Raw genomic sequence first — 25,165 nt, 5'->3', positions numbered from 1 at the left:
ATAGTGTGAGCCTGAATTATTACTCTGTGTATCCCTGCCTTACCTCTGCCTGCCCTGAGCTTCATCTTCACCCTACCCAGGGCCTGACATATAAGGTTTTCAGAAGAAGTAATGAAAACACCTCAAGACCAGAGTTTCTAAGTTTTGTCATTCACTTCTACTGTTTGTCCTTTCCCTTAGTTCAACACTCAGTTTTTTGTAAAGGGTAAACGCTTAACTGGCATTAGCAGTGGTAAACCATACACAAGACATGGACACCCATGAACAGTCCAAGTAGGTTTGTCCTGCACATTTATTCAGTAAGGTCGCAATAAAACACAGTTTAAATGCAGGAAGGCTTTGTTTAACAAAAATCAGCTCGTCTGAGCCAGTAACTAAACTCAGGTCACTTCCTGACTGACAGGGTGCCCCCTAATGGGTTCCCCAAACCAAACAGGCAGCACTTATACCTTTTTAGTGTTCTGTTGGCACTCAGCCTTTTCACATAGCAGCATGTTGACACAGTACAGAGAGCAAGAGAGATCCTTGATCATTAGTCAACTGTGAACAGCTAAGAATAATAACGAGGTCTGGCTGCCAGATAAGATGTGGACCTATAAATGGAGGCTTTATCACCACCAAAACTCTACAAAGCCTCCAGGCTCCAGAACAGAACCTATTCAGGTTCTGCAAAAAAAACAAAAGTTTGTTTTCTTCACATTAGCTATAAACCCTGGAGCCCCTCACATGTGTAGATGAGAAACCTAGATGACATATACACACCGTCCGCAAAACTGCCAGCCAGTGCCTCATGCTCTGCACTTCCACTGTTTGTTTAATTTGAAATTTCATGTGGTATGCAGCAGATGGTGGTAAAGGGATATATAATAATGACAGCTTTAGTTGAAGGTTTAAAGTTTCAATTATAATTTAAACAGGCAGAAGGTAAAAGCTTTTCTTTGAGGGTTTTAAAGATCCACTAGAAATCTTATTGAGATCATATCACACAAAGGTGTTTCTGTGGTCATGTTAGTATATACTAAACTGTGCAGCTTTTCTTTAATTACTACATAAAGTACAGTGAGCACTAAACTGCTTCAGTATGAAATAAAAAAGAGACTGTTGTAATCCAACCACCCACTGCTTCTTTTAGAAGAGAGCACCTTGCTGAGTCATGAATGCAGAACTAATGTATCAAAGCGTAGTTCAACAAAGGTTAAACTGTAGACTATTAAAATGAGTAAATATAATGATTTTTTTAAACATTGTACAGGCAAGGAGGTACCTTACATGATCAATGTGGAGACAATGAAAAATGTCATCAGCAGATTCAATTACAACAGACTACTGGTATCAGAGTACTTTGAGGTACCTTAATATATATTCCGCTTCTTCATATCAAAGGAAGTTAAAATAAATCTGCCTTTGCTGAAGGACTTCAGCATTTCTTGGTAACTTTCATTAAAATACACACTTGTTGCAGGTCAGCGACCCAAAAAAGTGTAAAAGCCAGGGGGTAAGCAGAACAGACAGTCAACTAACATTTTTAGAAGTTGGTCAGCAATGGCAATCCCCATTTTACGTCAGATTTAAAAGGTTTGGTAATGTGCCAGTGGCTCCCACTTAAAGTGACTACCCTGGTCAGATGCTTAATCCCCCCACATCCATAGTTCTCGCTCTCATGTTGGGTAAATAGTAGGAGTTTGCAAATCACCAGGCAGCTGAGTGCACTGTTAGCTTTAGTATTCACCTAATTATCATGATCATAATCTCGGTTTGGACCCTGACCAGTCACCCTGTCTGTCTGCCACACAACCCAACCTTCTGCTTTGATTTTTTTTATATCTGCTTGTTAGATTTCTGTATGTCAGGTGTCTTTATTAGGACAAACCTGGGAGGCACAACCTTAAAGTATCCCAAAACCAAGTCAGCTGTACCATCAGAGGCTAAAAGTGAAGAATGTGCACTCCTCAGAGTTTGATCCTTAACATAAGCCTACCACTAATGATCTAGAGCCTTGGTTCTCAACTGGTGGGTCGTGACCCAAAAGTGGGTCCCGACCCCGTGTTCAGTGGGTCGCCGCATGCCTTCCACTTTTCTAGGTGAGAGGTTCCTCAGCCTCCCACTAGCGCAGCACAGCCATTCAAAATATCCTGCCCGGCAGAGAGTGCCGATTTGGGGTGGGTATGGCCGCGAGGGAGCTCCATCCATACATGCATTGCTTACAGCTCCCTCACGTCTCCTGTAGAGGAGCCTGGACCGGAGTGACATCACATTCTGGCTCCCAGCACCTCTACATGGCACACAAGGGAGCTGTACAAGCAATGCACATATGGATGGAGCTCCGTCACAGCACAGCAGCCCACACTGCCGTGCATTCCATTGCAGTGCACCTAGGTCGCGACTTAATGACCGAGGACTAATGTGGGTCCTGAAGTTACACAGGTTGAGAACCGCTGATCTAGAGTGTTTACCCATATCTATGACATACCTGTATATTGCTTCTTATATTTTCAATGGAGAAACCTGTACTTTTAAAGATTCCTGGTCATGACTGAGGTTTAGCTACCTACAACAATGTAATGATTACTCTACAGCGAGTGAGTGCATTAACAGAAAGGGATCCTAAACGGGAGCTTCATTGAAATGTTCTACATGCATGGGGAATGAAATTAAGTTGATATGCCCAAGATGTTACTGAACGTCTGTTTAAACTCCTTAATTTAGGAGTATTGGGTTTGGAGCATTTCTAGGATCCTGTTTCTATGGTAAATTACGTGCATATCCACAACTGTGTGAAATCTGTACAATAAGCAAGACAGCAGCAAACCTAATACAGACATCCAAAGCTAACTACTGATACCGTGGCCATAACTATAGGCACAACAGACCATGCAACTTCCAAGGTGGCCCCACATTATCTGGTTGCATAGATATTTATGCAGGTAGCACAGCATTTAGCAAACAGATCTGGATAAAATTAAGGTGTTTATTTTCAGACAATAGCTATGAAAGCAATTACTATTCTGTATCACTATAATAATTACCTATGAGATGGAGCTATGGAGGCAAGAGAGCCCTTTAATTGTGTTGCTATGGGGCCCTATCACATATAATTTATGGTCCTGACTAAATCCGTAATGTAGAAAAGATCTTTCTGAAATGACCATTCCATTTTTACTATTAATAAACAGATGACATAAGCAGAGCCGTAGCTAGTTCCCTTTGCGCCCGAGGCGAGAACAGAAAATTGTGCCCCTTTTTTTTTCCCCCCCCCCCAACAGACGTGTGCGGTATGTGACGTCATGTGCCCCGCCTCCAGGATGACGGTACGCATGTGCAGAATGCGCTCGTGGCCAAATTCAAAATAGCATAAAAATTAGCTTTGTTATATGAAACTAATGAAAACATTTTTAGTTTCCGTTCATTTCGTCCAAAACAAATGTTTAGTCTTTGCGCATGTCTAGTAATATGTGTCTATAAGTGTCTGTGTGTGTGGGGGTTACTGTTGGGGGGGCTTTGGGGAAATATTAGGGGTCTAAATAGACCCTGACATCTCCCTTTTGAAATAGAAAAAGAGATCGAGGACACAGAGCCTTCTGCCCATACAGGTGGGGGAGAGCAGCAGGGATCCGAGGAGAAGCTGGAGCCTGTGCCGCTCCTTTTCTCCCTGCCGAGCCAGGGCTGTGTTGGTCGCCATCAGTCAGTTGTTGCTGACAGTGCATTCAAGAGCTGCCTTTTTTCACAGCACCTCACTGCATCATTTAAAAGAAAAGCAAAAGCATCCTTTAAAAAGAAAAGTAAAAACCCAATACTGCACACCCTTACCCTAGGTGCACTGCAACCCCCTTCTGCCCATATACCCATAAAGTGCTTGGTCTTTTCTTAGTATTGATTTTTTTCTGTAACATCTGCAGTGGTTGCTTGGTGGTTCTCTGTGGTCCAGGTCTAATTAGTTTAATTAAAAGTCATCTTATTAGTCATAAATCCTCCCCACAGCACTGAAGTCCCTCTCAGACACATGCAGCAGGGAAGGCTAGTACCTCGAATGCGTATTCAGCCAGCTCGAGTCAGTGGTAAATCCCTGACACCCATGGATCAGAGGGCAGGGATGGTCTTACTTTAAAAAAAAAATGGAAAAACATTTTAAAAATTATAAACATAAAAAAGCTTTAAAAAAAAAATACATATGTATAAATAAAATAAAAAAATAAGAAAAAACAAAAACAAAAAAATTGGAGGGATTGCAGTAAAAATAATTTGGACAAAGTGGGGCTCAGACCACTGGAGGTGGTTATAGTATAGCTTTTTTTGCAGCTCTAGATGGTAGCTGATGCCCCCTGCCATCTGAACTGCAATGTACAATATTTGTGGCTACTGGCCCTCAAATATATATACTCAGTATATACTCAGTGGCAGGGCCGCCGTCAGGGGGGTACGGCCGATATCCATGTAAGGGGCCCGACCAGCCTTCGGGGCCCGCCCGGGAACCTTACATGAGTATCGGGCAACGCAAAATCCGAATCAAAACATGAAACTAAACAATTTTTTGTGTGCTGCAAAATCGATGATGGAAAATGTTGTCAACATTTTCCATCATCGATTAGTAAGCTTTCGATTAGTTGCCCCTGTTTTGCGGCTCCACACGCACCGCACGCTTTACGCCACACCTGCTCCCTGCCTCTCCCAGCTATGAGCTCTCTCCCGCCGCTGCCCGCCAAGATGATCACGTCGTTGCAGGGAGACCGCAGTGTGGGGGAACGGCAGCTGCCGACAGTCCCAAGATCTCGGAAGAAAGTTGCTTAAAGAGTGTGCAGGTAAGACTACCTGCACCGCCCCCCACATGCTGTAAAAATGTATTGCTGGGATTTGTTGTATTCCTCTATAGCTGATGGTATATTGCGCTGTATATGTACCATCAGCTATAGAGGACCACATATCCCAGCAATACATTGTACACTGTATGTATATTGTATTGCTGGGATTTGCTGTCTTCTTCTATAGCCGGTGCCATTCTGCATTGTACTGTTCCCCCCACCCCCGTCTTGGGAGGGGGGCCCAAGATAAAATCTTGCACCAGGGCCCTTTAGTTATTAGGTCTGCCACTGTATATACTCTAGTGTTTATTTGAAGATAAAACATGCCTTCTTATATTGAAGTGCAACCAAGCTGCTTACATACTGTCCAGCCACTAAACAATGTATGTGGCTATTGTCTCTGAAATAAAAATACAAATAATACATTCTAGTTGTTATTGCAAATCTTCAATAAAACTTGTCGCTAGTCAAGTTGTAAGGTTGTGGATTTGAAGTTTTGATGCACTCTGTTTTCACATTTTAGTAATTTTTTAAGTCAATGCAGTGTGGTATTGTGAAAAAAAGAAGCTCAGAAAGTATACTATGAAACTGTCGTGCCACTGGCCAGTTTCTACAGAATTAAATGCTTTCACTTTATTTATTTTAACCCCTTAACGACCCATGATGGGATCATTTCGTCATGGGTCCCCAAGGGGTTAAACAGACCCTGTTCATATTTGTAGAGTCGGCAACCGGCTTTACAGTAGAAGCAAATCTGTCAACTCAGCTGTCGCCAGATCACTTTTACGGGCCGGTAAAGCAAGCATGTGACTAAAAGCATTGGTGTTTTTCCCATATCACACTCAAACTCACAAGAAATTGACCTGCCGTATATAATTTTTTATAAGTGTTTGCTTTGTTAAATGTCCCCCATGGCAGTGTCTATTAGCATTGAAAATGGACTGAATTTCAGTGGGACTTGATGCCAAGTTCAGGTTTCACAGACTTCAGGCAGAATAATGAACCCCTAACAAACTGAACCCTGGCAGATTCGCTGATCCCTACCTTTTACCTTGTCAACCATCCCCTGTGCACCCTCTTTCTATATGGTGAGGAGTAGGGAAAGTTCATATAGACACAATTGGTACAACTCTCAGTGTTTACTGAGCTAATAAACTTGGAAACAGGCACAAGTCAGCTTCTGCAGTCTTAGCATAGGCCGTCTATAATTCAATCTCCTTCTGCCTCCAATTACTTTGAATTTATTCAGCAGCAGACACTACCCAGGATCAGGCTAGGAGCCAAAGTTGTGCAAAACATCTCTAAATCTTTGTTTCAACAACAAAATCAGGAAGGAAAGCCCCAAGATTTTAGACTACGTTCACTTTCATGAGACACATTTTATATGCATTTTACAATTAACATTCTAATATCCTTATGGAAGGCATATTTTGTTGTAAACTACAGAAGAGATGCAGCTAGCCGGGGTTTTTTAATGCACTGCACTAAAATACAGAGGTATGAAATTAGCCTTCTAGATTTTTATCCTAAGCTTCCTGCATAGTGATTGATTACACTGTAACAACATGTCCATACACATTTACACTTGGAACTTAAAGTAGTAGTAAGGGCTGGGTGTTTTTTTACCTAAATGCATTTTGTGCATTAAGGCAAAAAACACCCAGCACTTTCCTAACATCCCCGTCTCCCCCCACACTTACCTGCAGCCGCTCGTCTCCTCCGACGCCATAGGCTTTTTCTGCCATCGGTCAAGCTGTGACTGCAAGGGTGGGGGCGTGGCCAGCCACACGCTGTGTGTCTATGGACGCACAAAGCTTGGTGCGGGCACGGCCGTCTTGAGACATGAGGACATTAAAAAAAAAATGAAAGAACAAAGAAACATTTTTTAGAGTAAGTCTGGCCATTCAAAAAATGAAAACAAAAACGAAAAACTGAAGGTTGCTTTAAAGTGTATGTAAACCCAAAATGTTTAGCACCATATGTAACTGTATGCAATTTTTCTAAGCAGTTAGTTTTTTTTACTCTCTTTTTTTTTTCTCCTGTTCTCCTCCTGTTGCAGGCTGATAACACCAAAGCTATGTACACACGGAGCAAATTTCGACCGATTCAGCAGGAATCGGCTTAAATTCAATCCGCTGTTGACAATAGCCCCTCAACATAAATGGATCATTAGATCAACTTTTGCAGAAGGAACATGTTGGAAAATCATCAGCCGAACTGTGTTTGCAGACAATAGGCTTCAAGCACTTTTTGGCCATTCAGTGGCCGGTGGTAAGTTATAACAGATAAACAAAATAAACGAATCGGCTCAAATTGATAGATATATGAGCACATTTGCAGGCAATTTGCTAACTTAGTTTGTTTTAGCAAACTTAATAAAAGCAATGTGTAATAATTCTGAGAATAAGGGTTACCTGACTTGGCAGCTATCCAGTGTAAACATTCCATACAGGAATACAAATAATCCAATTATTGCTGCTGGGAACAGCATTCCTGTATACCAGCCAAGCCATGCAAAATACAGGCCAATCTTCTCACCAAAATATCTCCTGTAAAGGGACACAGATATGAAAAGCAATGTGTAAGTTTCATAGTGGTTATTATAGCATACAGTAATTTACAATGCAAGAAACATACATTAGCTTTGAAAAATGAGTACAGCAACCATCAATATTTGTGCTGTTGTTCTGCAAAATAAATAAAATGATAGGAAATATCATTAGACTAAATTCAGTAAATGAATGTGTCTGGACCTAAATAGTCTTTCCTCCAGTTCTCCTTGGTACAATTTTGATAAAAAGATATAAAGCCAGAAATAAAAAAGACAATAGGTCAGTATGAAGGGCCACAACCCAATAGTTAGAAACAATTAGTGTACAGGAATAACATTTCCATAGTGAAAAATAATTAAAGGAGACGTATTGGAGAGAGTAAAATGTACTCTTCTCAATACTTAAAGCAGGCATGGGACACTGCAGCTGCCACATGTTGGTTCTATATACCTAGAGCTCTACGATCATGAATCACTGACCAGTCAGCTTATGGCTTTTTCCTGCAGAGAGCAGTGACTCTCATTTAGAAAGTCATAAAAGAACCCCAACTTTTTTTTGTTTTGGATGGAGTGGGGAAGGGTTTGAATCTATTTAAGGTTTAAAATGCAGACTGTGTCTCATTGAGTATAATTCTCTTTTCTTCCTGTTCTGTCTAACACCTGTTGCTTGGACGTGAAGTGAGAGGAAATCTCTGCAATAGGAACACAGCCAACAATAAACACCTGCCAGGTTCTCACCCTTCTGCACTCTATGACTAGAAAAATTTTAATGAACTGACTTTTACATACAAATTACTGCAAATAGTAACATGCATGCGGTAAAACCTTAAGTAAACTGGAAAAAATAAATATCCTAACAATTTCATTGTAGTCATAATAATGGTAATGCAAAAGTATGGTAATTAAAATACTAATTAAATTATGCTTTATGAAATTAAATCTTATGAATGCTGTGTTTGTGTGAACATTGAATTGGCTACTATGAAAATCTGTAGACGCACGCCAATGGAAACTAACAATATCTGAACATTTCTCAAAGAAATGAACACAATACTGTAAATAACTCAAAATAAAGGTGCAGGACAGACAATATTGTTTATAAAGCCTATGGTTTGTGTATTTATTTCCAGTATTTATATAGAAGTGAGACCCCAAAAGGATCTCAAAAGTGTCCCCCAAAAGGAGCTTACAATATAAATTTCTCTACCACACTCATACTCTTCATGCTGGTTTGAGAGTAAGGCAATTAACATAGCAGCTTGTAAAAAACAAATTTAAAAAGCTGCAAAAAGAGTAAAAGGCCAAAATAGTTATACAGCATATGCTGACTATGTGCAAAACTGCTATAAATCTGAAATGAACTCACCGTACAAGATCCAGGGGTTGATATTTAAACCACACTCTCCAGGAGGCCCAGCACTCAAAAAGAAGGTGACGGTGATTGTCTGCTCCATGAGTCTTTATTGAGTTCTTACTTCTGTAGCCTCCCTTAAATGCAAATCAGAAAAAGGATTCATGTTCATTAACTGGAAAACATGCAAATGTATTTTCCCATGTCTGCCTAATCCAACATACTAAATACTGCGGGAGGAAAGAAAGCAGGGATGTGCCGATGTATCAGCAGGAAAATGGCACTTTCTGTATTGAGCCAAAAGTGCCATTTTCGGCCAATATGTTTCGGCAGCCGATATATCAGTGCATCCCTAATATGAACCAGTATAATGACAAAAACAGATTTTTTTTCACATTTCCCATAAATGCAAGTGGAAGCACAGAATCCACTTTGCTTCTGGTCAATGTTCCAGATAGATAAGCCCTAATGTCTACAAAAATTGTCAGAAAATATTCAAAACAAAAACACATTTTGCCAAAGACACAAACTTTTGACTTAGGACCTGTTCACACCAGATGCGTTTGGGTGGCACTGGCCGCTCGCTTTTTCCAGCTCAGCTCCAGTGCACGGGCCAGACAATTTGCCCTTTTTTAAATTAGCTGAGTTCACACTACAGTGTTGCAGTGGTGTGTGCTGGAATAAGTACTTTATGCAGTACTTTCTTTCACTGCGGTGTGGTGCGACGCGATTGAAATCTGGGCCAGCAGAACTTAATGAATGTTTTTATGACATTTCAATAAAATACTAACAAGAAAAAGTAAACTCTGCAATGCACTAGGATTCAGTGACCATTAAGCATGGCCTGCTGGTGTGGGTTCTTATAGAATTTATGCTGAAAGTCTTTGTAAAATACGTGTTTAACTTGTACCTCATGTAAAGGAAATGCAGCTTCATAGGTGCAGTTTGAAAGCAAGCGGTTTAGACCTGAGAAAAAGTAGGAAAAGTTATATTCATTAGATGTATTCTATGCAAACTGCAATGAAAGCTACTATTTCAAATTCTTCTGAATTTCTTGACTCTGATTTTATGCAGTTTAAAAGCTCTCCCAACATCCTCACATAATGAGTTATTAAGGCCCACATGTTAAAAATGGCACATCAAGCATTATTATCAAATGGAGAGGTAGAAGGGGTGGGCCTGTGTATAACATTCTAAGCTTTGGACAGAACTTGTATAACAGAAAGCTTTGCTTTTAGGGGGTCCCAGCACACTCTGAAAATAAATGAAAGCTGCCTGCAGGCAGCTGGAGGTGTTGTATGAACATTCTTTCTGCAGAGTGTGGGGGCAGAATCTGCCTCCTGCATTGAATACGTACATGATGAGTACAACGGTATTGAGCTGTCTCAAAGACTTTACAGCAGGTGTGATAGAGTTCACAGGGCAGATACAATCTTTAATCTTCACAGGCTTACTTTAGGCCTGCTTCACATATATGCACTGTGGAAATGCGCAACTTTTAATGTGCCTTTCAGCAATGCACAGAAATGCGCACACCGCATTTTAACTGGCAACGCAATCCACTAAAGCAACATACCTCAGACACAACTGCATTTCAATACATAACACACTATGGCACACATGTAATTTTAGATTGATTGTGGCACCTTGGCACCTCATTGGAATGAAGAGGCTGGCCTAATGTAATACCTGTTCATGCACATGCGTTGATGCACCACACAGTATAGGTGTAAAAGGGGCATAAAGGTGCACTAACCTTTTTAGAATACATGTATCCTCAAAAACAAAAGTAGCAGGTATCCCTTGAGACCCCCCCATACTGATGGGCCAATAGGAAGTTGTTTGTGTGTGTGTGGGCAGGCAGGGGGCAGATGTGAGGTGTGACACTATCCCATACTAGTTAGACAAGAAGGAAGAATGTTTGACAGTCTCTCTAATACCATGATGAGCCACAATGGCTGTATGCAAACCCCATCAGTGTATAAGGGCTCAGAAAACTGAACTACAAGCTCCACAATAGATGTATTTAATGGAAAGGTTAATTAAAGCGGCTAGTGTTATAGCAAATCACATGTACAGCACCATGGGAGCTGTAGTCCAAGATGGCACCTTCCTTGGCTGTAATTGATAAGAGGTTATAGTTCTGTAGGGTATCTTCATTGTGCTGCAGTTGTTTTTTAAATGTACAATTTATTACTGACCTAGTAGTTATTCATTCAATTTGAGGGAGCCCTAAAGCCACTAAACTGTATATGAGTATATTGGTATAAGCATATAGCAAACACTATAAGGATATGAAAATATATTTCTGATTCATTTTAGGCAGTTAATAGCTCATGTAATTAAAATTGATTACAAGTTAATTTTATTGGTCATCTCTATGCATGAAAAAACAGAAACTCTGTGAATTTAACCGAATACAAAATAAGAAGTTCAACTGTGAAAGTCAAACAGGATAAGTGTTTATGTGTTTCAACTTAGCTACAGGAGTCTAAAGTTAAATTTGTTCACTAAATGCTTTGAGTTATTGCCTAATGAGTAACACATTCATACTGATTACAAGAGAGATTCGTGTCCTGACCATGCTTCATATACAGCCCCAGCACCTTTATGATCATTATATAATCAAGGAGCATAAAAGAGAAGAGTGCTATCATAATCACTTGAGTAATCCATAATGTGCACACACATTTGCTGAGACGGGCAAATCACACAACTAGAAAAGTCAATGTCTTAAACTGGAGCTAAAATCTGCAGACAATGACCTAACTGCAGAGGATGGAGGGGTAACCATTCTTGGGTCCATAAGGTCAGGGGGTTATAACGGCTCTTCGCCAGTGGTGTTCTCACATTGCATTTTGTACATAATAAATCAGCATTTCTTCTTCTTTCCCATAATTATTGTTGACTGTTAAAAACAAGGTATAGTTTTTTTTTTTATGTTTTATTGGTTTACCTAACAATTGCTTGATACAAACAATCTTTTCAAAATAAGTTCATGTTTTAGAAACCTTTCATGTATAACTTAAAATTATATACATATAGGGGAAGACATACAGTATTTTCTAGTTACATACACAGGCTCTGTTTCCTACTTGCAGTGCTACACAATGGTTTGGCTTTACAGCTGTCCATACATGTGATTTTATTAAAATTTCAATTCCATTGCAATTCATATTTTGCATATTGAATTTACAAAAAGAATCCCCACAATGCTCCTCAAATTTTAGGGTCAGTCCCAGTAAATTTATACCTATCTATACCGCACTCTCTCCCCCACTATATTCTCCTCTCACAAGTGCAAACAGTGCTAAATAAACAACTGACCAACAAATACATCAATTAATAAAATAACATCAAACATAAAAAATTCCATGTATAACACAGTGCAAGGTTGGGGCAAGCTGACACTGTCACGAACAGACGCCCTGGAGTGGATAGGACTGCTGATCTGTTTGTTTAAGGAGTATTTTTTCTTTTAACTTGTGAGTGCAATCTATTACTGGAAAACAAAACACAGAGAGCGCCTCCATCGCGTAAAAACTTTTTAATAAAGTAAATTTAAACAGATGCAAACATACTCACAAAAGTCGAGTTTAAAAAGCATGAAACGATAAAGGCATGAGAAACTTAACCCGCCCGGCTAGTCTTCCTCCCTGATGGTTAACGTTTCCGAGGTCACGCCTCCTTCGTCAGAACCAATGCCGGCGGGTTAAGTCTCTCATGCCTTTATCGTTTCATGCTTTTTAAACTCGACTTTTGTGAGTAGGTTTGCATCTGTTTAAATTTACTTTATTAAAAAGTTTTTACGCAATGGAGGCGCTCTCTGTGTTTTGTTGTCCAGAGTTGAGGTTTCCCTAAAGCCTATTTTTGAGAGCCTGCCTCGTTTGTGTTTCACACCACGATTACTGCAGATTATCTCCCTACCTGGACTTAAGCCGTTGGCGCTGTGTTAATTAACTGTTTGCTGCAATCTATTACTGTTAATAAAGTGTTTGTAAGTGGTTTTACATGATAGGTAGTATTTGTTGTTTCTGAGCCTGGGAGAGCTGCCAAATAAGAGGGGAGGAAGTTAAATCTGGACCTGTGGAGATCAGAGAGTATATGCGGGTGGATTGAAGGATATAAGCTGGAGTGGATGAACGGCTACAGGAGGAGAAGAGAAGCTTAACTGAGCAGGCTGATTTTTAGGAACAACCACAGATGGTCTATCTTTAAATAGATGACCAGGAAGCTCTGGTGAGTGCAGTGCTTTTTGAAGATAGCTGCACGGGTGGATGTGGATGTATTGATCACATTGGAAGAGCACCTTTGATATATTTTGCACACCTTGGAGTGGACTTGTTTTCACAGCATTGTTCACAGCAAAGAAAAAAAAGCATGGGGATCCCCCCAAGGTCATACTAGACCTTTTAGGTCTGGTAGCAAAGTTAGGAGGGACCCCAAGGTAAAATTTTAAAAAAAAGTGTGTAGGGTTCCCGCATAAAGTCATATCAGGCCCTTAAGGTCTGGTAGAAAGTTTAAGGTATAAAATCACAAAAATGAAAAAGCGCCACTACTGTAAAACCTTTACTCACGTTGCTGGTGTCAGCATACAGCGTGTCAGCTCGTTTGGAGATGTCGGAGAGCAGTCTAATAGCTGTCGGGGGTGATTGTTTAAACACAGCGGTCTCAACTGGCCAGGCTGAGCCGCGGCTGTGTGGGTGTGAGGCAATGTCAACTGCCGGAACGTTCGGGGACTTTTTACCCATCAGTGAGTGCGCTCTAGCCTTTTTGTTGTATTAGAAATTTTAAGGAGCAACCCTAAATGTGGACGTGGCAATTCCATACCAGACCCTTACTGAGCACAGGCCTGGCAGGGCAGGAAAGAGGGGGGACGAGCGAGCATCCCCCCCCTGCCATACCAAGTTACATCCCCTCGGCACTGGGAGGGTGCTTTTCCAGGGTCGGCCCTGGAAAAGCACCTTGTCCCCATGCCAATGGGGACAAGGGCCTCTTCCCCACAAGTCCTGGGGCATTGGTTGTGGGGGTGCAGGCAGGGGGGCTTATTCACACCAGGGTACCCCTTTAATATAGGGGCACCCAGATGCGCTCCCCCCTTGTGAATGAGTAAGGGGTATTTATACCCCTTCCCATTCACTAAAGGGTTAAATGAAAAGTATTAAAAAAAACACCAGACTTTAGAAAAATTCCTTTAATTGAAAAAAACAAAAACAAAAGAGAAGTTTTTGACGAGTCTTTTATTTTTTTAAAAAAGCCCCCAAAAATGGCTCCACCAACGTAATCCATGGTCAATCACGATGTCCAGCGCTGTCCACGACAGTGCCGCATAATATCGAATCTGGCAGATGCCAGCAAAATATAAACGATTGGGCGAAGCTAGCGGTGATATCACCGCTAGCTCCGTCCAACTGTTTCCTATTGGCCTGTACCTGCCAGAGTCTTCTAGCAGGTCCTGGGCAAAAAATAACAACTGGGCGGAGCCAGCTGTGATGTCACGGCCAGCTCTGTCTAGTTGTTATTGTTTAATGAGCTGTCCAGCTGCCATTTGCGTGAAGAACGGTCGGCCCTTTGGCCGACCTTTCTCCACGCTTCGGGTGTCACTACAGCTCAGCCAAGCCAAAGCATATGGGTTTGACTCAGCTGAGCCGCTTGGCTGCCTTCGGCTGCTTTATGGGCTATTGTGAATAGCCCATACAGCAGCCCTTAGGTTCAGTCCAGCAGCCAAAGTGAGCCGAAGGTTCAGCCGAAGCTGCGGCTGGATCCTTTGGCCCATTAGTAAATACCCCTCTCTGAGTTTTAAAACACTGCTGCTATAGGATAGTATTTTTGAGCAGATAGGGCTAAGCACAGATTATTTTTGGGCTACCAGTCCCAGTATATACCACAATATACCACAAATACCTAGATAGATTTCGCTATACATGGTTTAATTTGGTTGTGTAACAGTTGAATGCCCAAACTCTAATATTAATAGTACATTTTGAATATTGCAAGATAGGTTCACTCTAAAGGGACAGTCAACCATGACTATCATTTCTGCTCTGAGTAGCACCTAATTGACTATCTTCCTATATCTGGACCTCAGCTTCCACCATCATCTATCTGTCATAGACATGACAATGGGGCCTCACTCACCCTCAGATTTTTATTTTATTTTACATTACAGAAAATGCAGGCGGATGAATGAAAACACTCATGTTCCAGCAGCAAGCATAATACTCTATATTAGTGGTGTGAAGAACCAGAACCATGAAACTCCAATGGAATTTCCCACTGCTGGAGTCCATATGAGATATCAGAATCTGATTTGCAGTTCATGGTATCATCAGTTACTGAACTAGGAGTGTTGGGTGGACAGAACCTTTAAGTATAATAAAAATACCATCAAAATGTCCCCTTCTTCTTTGTGATATTGTGCAGGAAATAAAACATTTGTTTCCCACTGTCTACAACTGTCAATTTTAGACCGATGTCTACAAAAATTTAATATAATTCACAATATATATATAGCCACCTAAATACAGTATGGATCCCAGGATAAAGACTCTTTTATTGTTTGTGAAATTTAAATTACTTGGTTTCTCTTCCTCCCATGAAGTAATCTAGGGAATACATAATGTTCCACCACACATGTTGATAAATTGGTGTAATCTACAATATATGGATTCTTGGTATATTGCATTTTGTTTGCTGTGTTTTATTTATGTCAGCCACAATACTTATTTTATCTTTGTGTCCTTTCAATTATGGTACAGGAACAAAAATAATAGAAGAAAACTATCAAGCAAAGTGCAGATAGCACATCAAGCTGCCTCTTATTACAAAATATTTACAAGGGTTTTGTGTGAGTTTGTGACCCATGTTGAGAGATCCAAATGGACTTCCCTTTGTACTCTGGGGTCAGTGTCTCTTCCATTGTTTAGCCCTTGTCTGACTATAGTCTATGTCCTGCTCTCCTCAACTGTATATTGTTTTAGCAGTCTTTCAAGATACTTAAAGTAAACATGTGTTTTGTCCATGCAGGGCAGCTTTATTTCCCCATCAGCACATACACTCCATTCAGCTGCCAGGAGCAAATGAAAATCCTGTGCAAGGCACCAGGGTCGCAGCTTACACAGGGCTATGGACACTTCGTGTGATAGTGCTGACAGATCATAAATCCAGTACATAAGCAAATTTAGCAGAAAAACATTAAAGCCAAAAGCTTCTTTTTTTTTGGATACTGTAAAAATGCTTGATTTGTTGAGACACATTAGCAATGGAGAGTGATAGAAATTCCCATTTGTCACCAGAAACATTGTGTCCTTGTTGTTGTTAGGTTGTGAAGGGAGTATTTAGTTTGGCTGGTTTGGCTACCAAACCAACTGCTGACAAGCCAGAAGTACTCTCCTCACAACGCAATACAATTTTCAAGATGCAGGGATTGTAGATCCCATACATGATTTCTCTCATTAAGTCCTGATGAAGGGGATGTGCATTGGAGCCCCGAAACATGTTGGTTGCTCTACTTGAATGTCCAAAAAATATCCAAGATATCCAAAAAATTTTAAAAAATGTTTTTTTTACATAACATACACTTTAATTTGTAGAGTGATGAATATAGGAGGGAAAGGGGGAACATAACTGAAACCTTTAAATACATTAAGGGTGCAAATAGGGCTCAGAAGGACAGTATTTTTTATTATGAAGCAGAGATCAAGAATAAGGAAACATTACCTCAAACTAGCAGGAGGAAAGTTCAAAACTAACCTATACAAAAAGGTTAGCAAAAAAACAAAAACATCTGTATGTTTTTCTGGCTTTAAATGTACCTGCAATCTGAGCTACAGGACTTACCTATTTTATTTTTCCCTTCTTCGTACTTAACTCTTTGTAAAATATGATGCACAATCCGACTTCTTGTGGCATTGTTGAAAAAGGTGTCTTTGTTGTTTATGATAAAACTGTGGGATAACAAAGAGGCAATTTTGTATCAAATAAAATAATAGAGCAGATACTTGTACTGGTCCTACTTTATCAGCATCTTCATTAGTAGAGTGTTTCCACCAAATAAATATTCCATAAAACGTGTTGGTGCAAGTGAGGACATACTGAGCCACAACAATTGGCTCCAAGAATTATTATTACAATATTATTGTATTATATTTATAAAGCCACTATAAATATATTTTCAATGTCACCTTTTAGAATGTTAATCCATCAAATAAGCGAAAACCTCAATGATTAAAAGAAACATGTACTTTGAGAGATGCAATGGTTGACATTACCTTCTAAAAATGCTGGTTATCTGGCTGTATCTGGCTTCAAGCTAGAGTCACTGACCTGGAACTGGAATTGGCTGTGAAAATGTGAAATGGACTTTGACAGGAACTAGCTCTAGCCAACTTTGTAGATTGTTTCAAAAAATGTTGGAGAGTATGAAATTGCATTTAGGAATCAGGAAGGAATGTTTTGCACCCTGTTGGAGTAAATTGGGCCATGCTTTTTAAAGTTCTGTTTGTATTTTTCACAATCAAATGTGGCTTATTTGGTTTTTATCTGCTAGTTAAACTCAATAGACATGTGTCTTCTTTTTTAACCTGACTAACTTTGTAACTATGGAAGCCAGTGATGTCAGGTATGTATAGCTGTTTGGGTTGTGGGAGACTCAGATGTTATTAATATTGTTGGATCTATATTTTACAAGCTAGGCATTTAGAATTCTCAGAAGAAAGTCAGCAATGGCAACCTTTATATTTCTCTCAGTACAGATATTTTGTTAAACATAAAAACACCAATTTGGTTACATTTCTACTCATGATTTGCTTTAACCTTTGCTTTGATTCATTTCCAACATCAAAAGGCTTTTTTTAAATTTGAAATCCAAAGCTTCAGTGTCCAGTACAGACTCTCATATTGGACTTAGCTCAAACTCCTGCAGAAGCCAAGATCTTTGGTAGAGTGTGGATCTGGGATCCAGGAGCTGTTGGGAGTGCTCAGAAATTGATTTGAAGATAATTAAAAGTACTTGCAGACAAGGTGCTAGTCATTTCTTAGAATAATTGATGTGTCAGCACTGATATATCTGAGATATTTATTATTTATTTTATTTCTATAGCACCATTAATTTACGCAGCAATTTTCATACTGCACATTCACATCAGACCCTGCGCTCAAGGAGCTGACAGTCTACAGTAATAGGGTACTTGAATGCATTTTAAAGATTTAACTCCTGAGTTTAGTGTCACTTTAACCTACCAGCATATCCCTGCAGTGTACCTTAATATTACAATAAAATAATAAAGTAAAATAGCAAATAATAATAATAATATAATAATAATATAAAAATGATTAAATTGTGTATTAAAGATAATAGAGATTAAAGACTGTAATGAGCTCAGCGGGAGGGTGGTACTGAAAACATGTAACCCACTGGATTACTATTTAATTAAGGTTTACATTTACATTTTTTTAAGAAGAGGATTCTGGCAACTATGTAGATTTTAATGCTAATTTAAAACAAACAAGCAATTTTAATATATCCAGAGATAACAAGCAACTTGAAAATATAACTTATTATTTGTCTGCATTTCCTTTTCCTATGCTTTCAGATCTGTCATTAAAAGTCCAGACCAGTGTTTTGAAAAATTAGACTGATTGTAGTATGCACTGTACAGTATCCTGTCTTTTATCACATGGAATGGGAGACGGATACTGCTTAGTTAAATTTCTTCAGGGGTTGCATTTCTTTAGCAATTTGTAATCAGTCTCTTCTTTGGTTTACAAGAGTGTGGTACAATATGGAAATCCTCATTTATAGCTCCCAACAGTGAAAACACAGAATCAAAAATAAATATGTGGTAGATACCTACCTTGTTGTTCTTAGTCCTGGCCTGCAGTCATGTTGCTCTGTACAACTGATAATGCAGACTGCAGACAGGCTTGTAAACAAAGCAATGTTTATACTGACATGTGCCTGTGATGACACATCTTAAAGCCCAAGAAGAGAAAAGTTAGACATGCAAATTTATCAAATTTGTTAATTTATCCATTGTCCCTGGATATAGAAAAATATAAGCACACCTAGACACCATTTATTACATTTGTATATCCAAACTGAAGGTTAGTAAAGTGTACACAGTAAACTGTACCTCTTTTCAGTCTACTGTGTCTGTGTCACTATTGTTATCATACAAAAATGAAGAGTTGCAAGCTGCCACGTGATACCCCATAAACCATTAGTGCTCTTGAACATACAGCGAAGTAAGCAGTTGTTTACTTACAATCCCCATTAGCCAGCATTTATAATTGCCCTCCGTCACTTTCTTCTCTGTTCTCAGCACATAAATAATAGCTTCATTAGAAATGTATTGAACATGTTGCTGCATTGTTCAGTTCCAATCATACCATATAGTGATAGATTTTAGGAAATGCACACCTGGTGCTGGTAATGTAGTAAAAGGATGGCGGGAATTAACCGATTTTTTATTCCAGTTAAGTTGTAAAAAAGCATGTGTTATAAAATTGATTTATATTTGAACACTGTTGAATTATTTTTAATAACCCTTGCTTAAGCTGATGCTAAGGTTGCCCATACTTATGAGAGGGCATTAATTTGTGTTGGCACAATACTTCCTATGAGTTAAGCAATGTGTAGCACATTGCAGAGTGCCCTGTAACCTTGTAAGAATAGTTGTAGCTGCCAGCAGGTCCATTTGCAGCCACCTAAAAACATGAGATCATAACCTAATCCAGCACCAATGTTATCTCATGTCTATAAACACATTGAATTTTGTGAAGATAGGTGCCTTTACATGTTCAACCATGTATGGCACTCAACACAACTTTATCATAGGTAGTCAATTAAACACTTAGCTTGGTTCTGCAGCAGACCTTGGCTTTGCCATTAGTAATCCTCTAAAGTTATATAACTATTTAAGGCTTATTCTATACAAAAGCCTATTCATTATTTTAAAAAATTCAAAAAAGAATGGAAATAACCTGACATAAACATTAACTAGACTCATAACTGATAACTAGAAATTACAGGACATTTCAATGGGGCTTCCCATTACATACATATAAAAAAAGTCCACATCATAAGCCCCTACACCAGGCTACAGCTACTCTCAGTTTTGCATGGTGATGGTTTATGTCAATAAGGATGAAAAAATATCCAAGAAACAAATGACCCAACTTGCACAAGCTACACCAGGCAAATCCCTCAGTGGCACAGGGGCACAGGGCCAGGAAAAAAAATATCCAAGGGCACCATGGGTTATTGGCACAATCTTTTGCTGCTAGTAGCACAGGAATACATGTCTTGTTGAAATCTGACTAGAGTCCTGTAGTCCTATTAATGCTTACCTAACTGGCCACCATGCCATCTCTTTGATACTTGATTGCAAACATCCTGAAGCAGCACTTTTGGTAATACATTCTTCTCCTGCACGTCATCATCATCCAGTTCACAGCTCCTAGGGATCTTCTACAGCACAGTTAATTAAGTCCTTAGTAGATCAAGAAATGTGTCCCACTTTTGGGGCATGACAGAAGCGGTAGTAGTTCACAAACTAAGCAACATTGAGCAGTTGGATCAACAAAGTAACCTGCACTTTGGAATACTCTGACAGGCAGTTGGAGCCATCCTTTAAACTAACGTTGTGGAACCAATGAATAAAGCAGGGAGTGACAATGTTTTAACTACCTTCAAGTCCAACCCCACCCACTCAATCTTGACCCTGGACCACCCAGGCTGCTATGATGGCAAACATAGCGCTATTTAATTTGAGACTATCATGAATAAGTAACAGAATACTGAACAGAAACAGTAACTTGAATGTGGCTGATCAATAGGTGTTTTCCCCTGACGTAAATTCCAGGTTAACGTAAACCTAACTTACTGATGAATCCTCTGCTGGCTGAAGGGTGCAGTGTAACAGTCATTTTCCTCCAGGTCTGGAATTGTCTCCTTGTCCAATCTCATAGGCTTTTTAGGCAGCCATCCCCGAAACCTGCTTAATTGCTTCTCCATCCTTAAAAAGCATACAAGAGATATATTTTACATAAAGCCTTTAACATCCAAGATATCATAAGTGCATTACATTTTTATAATTATTTGTTTGGTATTTTACAAATATACATTTTAAAATACAAACTCTATTATATTGATATTGTCTGTAACACTACATCTGGTTACACCTTGGCTCTGGCCAGGTCTGAAAAAACAAACGGATCACAGTTCCGTTTCAACAGACTTGACCGTGCCGAATTGGAGGTAATCTGATGTAAACAGACACATGCACATTTACATCCGATTCCACATAGATTGGCATGGGTGCCGTCTAACAACATGGGTCACAACCGTGACATCTGTTTCGATCAGCAGGGGATCTGTGCAATGCATCCCCTATGGATCGGAATTGAAAGTGCCCGTCTGAAAAGGGCCTAAGAGTGAAGTCTTGAATCTGCATACTTGTGTTGGGATAGTGCCTTAAAAAGCACCGGAGCTATAAGATCAACATGCCAGCCAGGAAACTAGGATTTTCATAAGGAGGGGCCAGCCATGGCAGCCTATATACTTCCTGTTGTTATTTGTTTGCATTTTGCTTTATTTATAGTGTAAATTTTGTTCCCACATAAATGTAAAAATAGCTGACCGTGGAATGATAAAAATCTGTGTTACATTTGGCAGGACTTCACAGATAAATGTCCACAACTTTGAAAAGTTATTCACATTGAATATGAGCTGAGATAAAAATCAAAGGTGAGTCAGACTGACCTGCTCATGAACTTGTATCGTCTGTGCAGGTAATAGATTTTTCTCCTGGAAGAACAGCAAAAATGAAGCCAGTCGGGAAGAAAACCCATCGACAGTTACAGTATGAACTAACAAGAAAGCAAAGGAGATTGAAGACAGAAGCCTGTAAGAGGTGGAGGAAGAGACTAGAGAGATCAACACACACAGCAGTCAGCAGGAGACTGTTGTGTCATCATTGCTATACACAACTAATGCCCCCTACACCTTGTTCGCCTTATGTATCATACTACCAACACCCACAACATATATGCAAGGCTTCTGTGCACTAAGATACCTCATCTGGTACTGAAATTATATTTGTCATACAGCCACATGATGATCATGATTTTTGCTCATTTAGCTGAACACATGCCTGTCTTGCAACATCAATATCATCACAAATGATCTATTTTAATTTCTGGGAACACTACTATTATTTTCACAAAAAGGGCTTAAAGAAATAGTGCAAAGAACAATGATGTGCAGTAACCTTGCAGTATAGCTATACTCTGATGCAAAATATGGACTATATAATACCTACTTGTTAACAGCACCTACCGAAGGCAGCAATATAACCCACTTACATGAAAAAAACAAGGACTGCTGAATCAGACACACAGTAGGACCTTACTGGGTCATGTGTTAGTAATGGATGTATCCCACCAGCAGTATTTAGAAACTAGTTTAAAGATGCTTACATATATCTATGCTGGTGAATTTGATTACATGTTGGCTACTATTAATTACATTATTTATTTTCTCTGTATTATTAAGCAAAAGTATATAAGACCTGCTATTGTGCATGGTTTACTGGTTTTCCACTGTGTATGAGGAACCCTAAATAAATAAGCCATGCACTGTTCTCTTACTGCCAGAAAATGACTTAATTAAATACCGTATGTCACTCTAATTTGAAATGTATGCTGTGCAAAGCCAACAAAGCCAAAGCCATACCTGTATTATTTGTTACCCATCAGGATTATTCACTAAAGCATGTCAAGGGGCCAGCAAGGATACTACGGCTCTACTCTTTAAATCCAACAATTTTTGCTTTTCTAAAGTCGCTCCCCTCCTGTCAGTCATAGTGGTCACTAGCCTGTAGTCAAGGGTCATTTCATTTTTTATGGTGTTGAATATGGTGCGAGTGCTGGTATAAAACTTGATAAAATGCTTTGGGTCAAATCTGGTGTAAAAATGTATTTATAATGGCATGGGAAGACTACTACAGTGTACTAAATTAGAGAATCAAATCAACATATTTGGGCTTATGTATGAGAACGCCTAGTACCACTATCTATAAATATGACGTACATAAGTATATAAATAACATAGGATTTCAAGAGCAGGTCAATGTTATTGACAGCATGTATTACGCAGGTAAAAAAACAAGTTTATTTTTTTCAAAAGCTGCACATATATATTATCTCTGTGCACCATTACTTTAATTTTAGTCTGTAGGCGGTTGATGCTCTTCTGTACTGTGGCTCACTTAATAGCATTGCGATAAACTAAGACATGAATTATAAATGATGTATACATAATTTATTTGTACTTGTCCCCAATAACCTCTAGTGAGCCATTAAAAGATTAATTCCACTAGCTGTGTGATTGTCTGTGTGTTTGTACAGGACTGAGCCCGCTGATTGTCTGGATGGCAGTTCATTACGTATCTATGGGACAATGACAACTGTACATTCTACACAACTGACATTCATCAGGGCATCATCCTCACCGACATGCAGCTAATTTTTTCACTCTCAATTAATTTTCCCCTACGTGTTATACTAAATAAATAATTACCATAAACTATGGAGAAAACAATTTTTTTAATTGCAATTGTCAAGGACACCTGTACTGGAAAAACACATGGGCTTCTGTTGCTGACCATCTTCTCAAAAAGCTAGCTACAGTCTTACTAGTCCTTTAATATTTTCTGATGCACTGACTCAAAACAGGCATGAATAAAGTAAAATTGCAGCAACGTCAACCATATCTGCATAGTTGTTATGGCTGAGCTAGTATGGTACTGACTGTAGCTCGGCAGACATGTTTCTGGTTGAGTTAGTACAGTGCTGACTGTGTCTCTGTGGACATGTTTCTGGATAAGTTAGTACAGTCCTGACTGTCTTTGTGCACATGTTTCTGGTTGAGTTAGTAAAGTACTGATTGTGTTTCTGCAGACATGTTTCTAGTTAGTATGGTACTGACAATGACTCTGCAGATGTTTCTGGTTGAGTTATTTTGGTGCTTATTGTGTCTCTGCAGACATTTTTCTGGTTGCGTTAGTACGGTACTGACTGTATCTTTGTGGATATGTTTCTGGTTGAGTTAGTAAAGCACCAATCATGTCTCTTCAGACATGATTCTGGTTTAGATAGAATGGTTCTGATCATATTTCTGCAGACATATTTCTGGTTGAGTTAGTACATTACTGATCGTGTGTCTGCGAACATGTTTCTGGTTGAGTTAGAACAGTACTGATCATATCTTGGCAGGCATGTTTCTGTTGAGTTAGAATGTACTGGTTCCATCTCTGCAGACATGTTTCTGGTTGACTTAGTACACTACTGATCGTGTGTCTGCGAAACATGTTTCTGGTTGAGTTAGAATGGTACTAGTCATATCTCTGCAGACATGTTTCTGATTGAGTTCGAACGGTACCGGTTGAGTTAGTAAAGTACTAATTGTGTCTGTGTGGATATGTTTCTGGTTGAGTTAGTACAGTACTGATTGTGTCTCTGTGGACATGTTTCTGGTTAGTTAGTACAGTGCTGACTGTGTCTCTGTGGACATGTTTCTGGATAAGTTGGTACAGTGTTGACTGTATCTCTGAGGACATATTTCTGGTTGGGTTAGTACAGTACTGATTGTGTCTCTGCAGACATGTTTCTGGTTGAGTTAATACAGTCCTGACTGTATCTCTGCGAACATGTTTCTGGTTGAGTTAGAACGGTACTGTTCGTGTCTCTGTGGACATGTTTCTGGGTAAGTTTGTACAGTACTGATTGTGTCTTTTTGCATGTTTTTGGTTGAGTTAGTACAGTACTGACTGTCTCTGCGGACATATGTTTTTGGTTGTATCTGTAGAGTACTTCTTTTGTTGCTGCTGAGAATTTTCTTATTATGGCATGTGGTTAGGGCAGTTTTATTTAAGCACTAAAAAATAATTTTGGTATTTCAAACAATATTTTTTGTATCATTCTTTCCAAATGTAACTAATGTATCTTAGACATATTTGTTGACCAGGGAAATATAAAATGGGCTGTGTCTACCTACCTGAAAGGCATCCTTACATTCATAAGTTCGGCATATCTTCCTAGCACCTCCCAGGGAGCGTGAACTTTTACAAACATGATATCACTGTTGGTGATAGATGACTGTAATGAGACCACAGAAAAACAAGTGAGAGTGTAGAATCCCAAGATTGTCCAGAAATCAGTACTTCTGCAACATTAGTTACTGTTTCTATACCTAAACCTGCAGAACATAAGCATCTGAATTTCATTCTACTTTGGTAATCACTGTCTTTTATGTTACAAAATAGATTTTAAAAAGTTACTACTTATATACCATTCAGATAGAACCATGCATTTACACACACAAAGCATTGTTTGATATAATTGTATCACTGTGTTGTTTTGTATTATAACACAGATCTCTTATAATAATAATAATAATAATAATAA

At 39.2% G+C, this 25,165-nt stretch overlaps 1 protein-coding gene across 2 annotated transcripts in view; it reads right to left on the bottom strand.

The window, feature by feature from the left end:
- The window catches only part of ANO4 (anoctamin 4), a 146,659-nt gene that overhangs the window by 40,960 nt on the left and 80,534 nt on the right, over nt 1–25,165 (bottom strand). Inside the window, exons 5-11 of one of the 2 annotated variants that reach the window (XM_018556656.1) lie at nt 24,756–24,856; nt 21,462–21,506; nt 20,584–20,715; nt 16,538–16,644; nt 9,609–9,664; nt 8,714–8,835; nt 7,211–7,345 (exon numbers count right to left, since the gene is read on the bottom strand). In XM_018556656.1, the coding sequence (XP_018412158.1) occupies nt 7,211–7,345; nt 8,714–8,835; nt 9,609–9,664; nt 16,538–16,644; nt 20,584–20,715; nt 21,462–21,506; nt 24,756–24,856 (698 nt within the window). Of the gene's footprint in view, nt 1–7,210; nt 7,346–8,713; nt 8,836–9,608; nt 9,665–16,537; nt 16,645–20,583; nt 20,716–21,461; nt 21,569–24,755; nt 24,857–25,165 lie in introns of those variants that run through there. The other variant, XM_018556658.1, reaches the window with a different exon arrangement.

The sequence above is a fragment of the Nanorana parkeri genome, unplaced genomic scaffold, assembly GCF_000935625.1.
Source record: "Nanorana parkeri isolate BGI_ZX_2015 unplaced genomic scaffold, ASM93562v1 scaffold244, whole genome shotgun sequence".
Classification (NCBI taxonomy): domain Eukaryota; kingdom Metazoa; phylum Chordata; class Amphibia; order Anura; family Dicroglossidae; genus Nanorana; species Nanorana parkeri.
This window is presented reverse-complemented; position numbering and strand designations above follow the sequence as displayed.